This window comes from Desmodus rotundus, chromosome 11 (genome assembly GCF_022682495.2).
Source record: "Desmodus rotundus isolate HL8 chromosome 11, HLdesRot8A.1, whole genome shotgun sequence".
Lineage (NCBI taxonomy): Eukaryota > Metazoa > Chordata > Mammalia > Chiroptera > Phyllostomidae > Desmodus > Desmodus rotundus.
In genome coordinates, this window is record NC_071397.1 from 56,264,303 (window position 1) to 56,270,302 (window position 6,000).

At 35.3% G+C, this 6,000-nt stretch overlaps 1 protein-coding gene across 2 annotated transcripts in view; it reads left to right on the forward strand.

Moving 5' to 3' along the window:
• Positions 1-2,145, forward strand: part of GRIK2 (glutamate ionotropic receptor kainate type subunit 2) — a 598,702-nt gene extending 596,557 nt beyond the window's left edge. Inside the window, exon 16 of one of the 2 annotated variants that reach the window (XM_024551764.4) lies at positions 451-2,145. In XM_024551764.4, the coding sequence (XP_024407532.1) occupies positions 451-615 (165 nt within the window). In that variant the 3' untranslated portion in view covers positions 616-2,145. The remainder of the gene's footprint in view (positions 1-450) is intronic. The other variant, XM_053914034.2, reaches the window with a different exon arrangement.
• The last annotated feature ends 3,855 nt before the right edge of the window (positions 2,146-6,000 follow it).

A 6,000-nucleotide genomic window follows, 5' to 3' on the forward strand; every position in this document is an offset into this window, starting at 1 on the left:
ATGTTTAAAGAAAATTTTCATATCTCCTGTTGTGATCTAAAAAGTAGTAAATTTCTTCTACTTTTTATAACAAGAATGGATTTCTGGTTATTAATTTGTATATATGTGTTTGTATTTAAATTTTAAGGCAGATATATATGTTATGATGCTAATTAATTTTACATCTGAAAATCTTATTCAAGCTATAAGAAATATATGCATACCTAGTTGGAAATTCATTTCATTATCAAGTGGAGATTTTCTTTAAACTAGTCCACTTTGATAAAATATTTTAATTATCATGTGTTGTATATTACTAGTGTAACAATTTGTTATAACCTTTGTATTGACATTTTTCAAAACTTCAAGGCTGTTACGTTGACATGTCTGTTGAGAATGATTTCAGTAGTGTTTCTGGATGGTTGCAGTCTATCTGTTTTGTAATGTTTCATTTTCTGTGTTATTCTGTAGAGGTCCTTCTGTAGCGCCATGGTAGAAGAACTGAGGATGTCCCTGAAGTGTCAGCGTCGGTTAAAACACAAGCCACAGGCCCCAGTTATTGTGAAAACAGAAGAAGTTATCAACATGCACACATTTAACGACAGAAGGTTGCCAGGTAAAGAAACCATGGCATAAAGCTGGGAGGTCAAACACCCAAGCACAAACTGTCGTCTTTTTTCCAAACAATTTAGCGAGAATGTTTCCTGTGGAAATATGCAACCTGTGCAAAATAAAATGAGTTACCTCATGCCGCTGTGTCTATGAACTAGAGACTCTGTGATCTAAGCAGTTGCAATGATCAGACTTGACTTACAAGCATCATGGATCAACCAAGTTACACGGGGTTATACTGTTTATCATGGGTTCCTCCCTTCTTCAGAGTGAGTGTTATATGTGCATTTTGTGGCTGGTTTCAAATGCAGTCCAGTAAGAAATTACAGGTTCCTTTTGAAGTCCAACTGTTGCCAGAGATGGAATATACATGCCCCAAAGGTAACCAGTAAAAAAGTCAGTAAGAATAAAAATACTTGGAATCAGCAAAAAACTGTAGTGTTACAAGAAACAGTGAAGTCTTCTGAACATCCAGATTATAGAGGTGGAGATGTTACTAGCCCCCAACAACTCAGTTCAGCAATCATCTGAATAGACAATATGTGTTTATAGGATGTGAAAAATGTAACACAAAACAAATCTGAATTTTATGGCAAGTGGAACATAAAGCATATCTTCATCAGTGTTTTCCTTTCTTTTTTTCACAGTTTGTGTCACTGATTGAGGTAGAAATGTCAATTACCAAGGCAATAATGTTTTTCTTAAATTCATCTGCAGGAGATTTAACATGTAACTCTACGAGATTCCTACCTATTTACCTACTCTCTCACCCCAACCCACCTGTCCCAACCCCATACCAAGAATAAAAAGCAACAGCTGGTTCAGAGATTCTGAATTTAAAAAAATAATAGTTTGCAATCTTTGTCTTATGTTATTAAAAAAAAGGCTAGGTATTGATAGTTATGTGGAAGACAGAAGCTTTCATTTTAATGTTCAGAAATGTTCATTCAAACCCTAGTTCCTGCTATAAATAAACTTGATGGAGCCTGGGTAGATCTCGGTGAAAGGAAAAGGGGACTGGTCACTTGTAGAAAAGTATGTGCAGAGAACTTTGAAATGGACTGCATTTATCAATACAGTCACAATGTTAAATGAACAAAATTCTTGAGCAGTTTTTTTTTTTCAAAAAAATGTTCAGGTTTATTTGTGGAAATGCAAGATTTCTATGAAAATAGTTTTTGTATGGAAATTTTTGTAATACTTTTTATCAACAAAATAAGAACATGTGTTTCTGTCAGGGGTGTGATGTCAAGCATGAATGGTAGTGCGTGTGCACCACCAACGTTTGGTGAAAACTATTTTTATCAAGAAAAAAAGGAATCATAGAAGAGAAATATTTTCAAGTTAGATAATGTAAAAGTTAGGTGCACTACCACCACTGCTTACCATGCCACACCCCTGGTTCCCACGAGGCTGATGACATTCTGTAATGAACAATTGTGTGTAAAATGCTAAAAGACACAGACCTCTTGCCAACATTGTGATGACAGTTGAGTGCACACAGTTTGCTGTTTGAATCCGATGCACAAAATTGAAAAAAAATCATTAAAATTATGTCCACTTTACTTTCATCTTTGACTTTTATGTTTCTTTTATATGTATAAATGGATACACAATATGCTCATTGCAATAAGGGAATGCACTTCCTGAATATCTCTCAGTCATCAAGGGTGGCTGCATCCCAAACCACTTGGGGAAAAGAAGAAAAAAGCTCAAATGATGAGCTACTCAGATGTAGGTTGTAATCTTTAAGCTTAGAGAAGTTTAAATGAGGAAGATAGTAGGTCTCGAGGCAACAGTCATCACCGTACTGCTTCCATCACTAGATATTGGCGATGTTCGTAGGGTTAAGTGAGACTGGATATTGATTGATGCTATTATATTTGAAGTTGAACTGATGTCCAGTTTAAGGCCTCCTTGTGCATTGATAAGTCAATATAATTAAGCAAAGGGAGAGGAAGTGATTGGCTCAGTTTCCACAATTAGTAATAATGTGTGTGGCTTAGATGTTAACAGGCTAACAAACCTTTTATACTTATATCACAACTTATAACATAGTTTACTAAGCAAAAAAGTACCCATTTTTCACTAGAACACTTGACCAAAAAAGAGTTCTGCAAAGTATTTCTTTAAATTCACAAATGTTTCATAATCAAATTGATAATATCTAATTAAATTAGAAATTAAATGTCTAAGGGTTTTCAAAATTTCTAGTGCCTGGAGAATTTTAAATTAAAGTTAATATTTCAATGATAACTTTGTCCTAAAATGCAATTTTATGGAGTTATACAATTCACTGCTAAAAATCTTAGCATTTTAGAAGTAAATAACAACAAATTACATTTCATAAAAAATGTTCAGATTTTAAAAAATATTAAGATTTTTATCAATCAGATTCTAATCAAATTTTAAAGCACTTTTTAATTTTAATTGTTTATTAAATTAAATAACCTCAATAACAGGCAGAAAATGACAATTATTTTTGAGTAGTCAGGAAATAATTCAGATTTTTGATAAAATTTAACAATCATTTGAAGTATTAAATTTAAAAAATTGAAAAGTTTTAAAATACCTGCTGTATTTTAACTATGAAGATAATTTTGAACATACAAATAATATATATGATTTAATTTTATCCATTTTCTAAAATGTTTCTATATTATTACCAAAACAGATATTTTAACTACTCATAAGGTGATTATACATACAGGAGACACTATTCTTAATTTTAATAAAATCTAGATTATTTTTGAAGTAAATTTAATCAGTTTCTCTTCTCGCTCTAGGAAGACAGTATATTGGAGTAAGCTTTAGTCTCTAGTGTAATTCTCAAATTATAAAAGGAGAGGGAGAGAACAACTATTCTAATCAACAACATAACCTGATGACTCCGGGTAATCAATAGGGAAACACATTCCCAAATAAATAATTCTAACCAGAATGGAACACTACTGGGATGTATTCATATATACAAAACTAGAAAACCCTGACCAGATGAAAACACCAAGGATTTATATACATATATATCACAGTTAAGTAACACTAACAACTATGAAAATACTGAGGAGATATATTCATATATTTACAATTAAATTATTCTAGCCACCACTATGGTAACCACTAAGGGGATATATTCTATTTTACAAATATGGAACATGCATAATGATATTTTATTAATTATATTGTCTCAAATATTTTGAGACTCATATTTTTAGAAAAAAGTTTCTTTTTCTAATGGAATAAATTTATGTACTAAATACTAACTATTTTAAAGTAGTTTAGCAGTCTAAAAATGCTTTTATTCTGCTCTCATAAAATATTAATTTTGCTCAGTATAGAATAAGTTGAAAATAATTTTCTCAGGTAAATTTGAAGATATTCTTTCATTGTTTTCTTACTTCCCGTCTTCTGTGGACAAACCTGAAGTCATTCAGATCTCTGATTCTTTGAATGTGAGTTTTCTGTCAAAATTCTTTCTTAGGTTTCTTTTTTTTTTACCTAATCTACTTTCATCCATTGTGCTGGATGTTGCTGAAATTTTTAATTTGGTTAATGTTGTTCTTCAGTTTGGAGACAACATTCTGGCCTAATTTTTTGACGATTTCTTTTCTCTGCTTTCTCTAACAGCTACTCTTACCTTAACATTGGAGTTCTTAAACTGTGGAGTCTATATAACCTTTGCTTCCCAGTCTCTCATTTATATATTATCTTTCACATAATATACTGAGTGGTCCATTTCTGACTATTGTTTTAATTTCTTTTTTTTTGATATATTTATTGATTATGTTATTACAGTTGTCCCATTTCCCCCCCTTCACTCAACTCCATCCTGCCCACCCCCTCCATCCCACATTCCCCCCCTATAGTTCATGTCCATGGGTCATACTTATAAGTTCTTTGGCTTCTACATTTCCTATACTATTGTTACCCTCCCCCTGTCTACTTTCCACCTATCATTTATGCTACTTATTCTCTGTACCTTTCCCACCTTTCTCCCCCTCCTGCTCCCCTATTGATAACCCTCCATGTGATCTCCATTTCTGTGGTTCTGTTCCTGTTCTAGTTGTTGCTTAGTTTGCTTTTGTTTTTGTTGTAGGTGTTGTTGTTAACAACTGTGAGTTTGCTGTCATTTTTACAGTTCATATTTTCTATCTTCTTTTTCTTAGATAAATCCCTTTAACATTTCATATAGTAAGGGCTTGGTGATGATGAACTCCTTTAACTTGACCTTATCTGAGAAGCACTTTATCTGCCCTTCCATTCTAAATGATAGCTTTGCTGGATAGAGTAATCTTGGATGTAGGTCCTTGCCTTTCATGACTTTGAATACTTCTTGCCAGCCCCTTCTTGCCTGTAAGGTCTCTTTTGAGAAATCAGCTGACAGTCTTATGGGAACTCCTTTGTAGGTAACTGTGTCCTTTTCTCTTGCTGCTTCTAAGATTCTCTCCTTCTGCTTAATCTTGGGGAATGTAATTATGATGTGCCTTGGTGTGTTCCTCCTTGGGTCCAGCTTCCTTGGGACTCTCTGAGCTTCCTGGACTTTCTGGAAGTCTATTTCCTTTGCCAGATTAGGGAAGTTCTCCTTCATTATTTGTTCAAATAAGTTTTCAATTTTTTGTTCTTCCTCTTCTCCTTCTGGCACCCCTATAATTCGGAGGTTGGAACGTTTCAAGATGTCCTGGAGGTTCCTAAGCCTTTCCTCATTTTTCCAAATTCTTGTTTCTTCATTTTTTTTGGCTGGATGTTTCTTTCTTCCTTCTGGTCCACAGCATTGATTTGAGTCCCAGTTTCCTTCCCATCACTATTGGTTCCCTGTACATTTTCCTTTGTTTCTCTTAGCATAGCCTTCATTTTTTCATTGCTCAAATTCAACTAATAGGGTGAGCTTCCTGATTACCAGTGTTTTGAACTGTGCATCTGATAGGTTGGCTATCTCTTCATTGCTTAGTTGCATTTTTTTCTGGAGCTTTGATCTGTTCTTTCCTTTGGGCCATTTTTTTTTTCTTTTTTTTTTTTTTGGTCTTGGCACGCCTGTTACATAAAGGGGCGGAGCCCTAGGTGTTCACTGGGGTGGGGTAAGGCTGGTCGGTGCGCTCTGACGCTGCATGTGGGGGAGGGGCCAAGAGGGAGCAATGGCACCCGCTCTACTCTCTGCCGGATCTCAGTCACTCCCTCTGCTACCCACAATCAACTTGGGCCCTTCTGGTGCTGGTTCCCAAGTGGGTGGGCTTGTGCACACTCCAGGCCCCTGTGGGTCTCTCCAACAACCTCTCCTGTGAGGCTGGGAGTCTCTCCTGCTACCGCCCCAACCCCCACGGGTATTTTCAGTCAGAGGTTGGAGGCTTTATTTCCCCGCGCTGGAGCCCTGGGTTGGGCGGTCTGCTTCGCTCCCCGCCATTCATCCCGGTT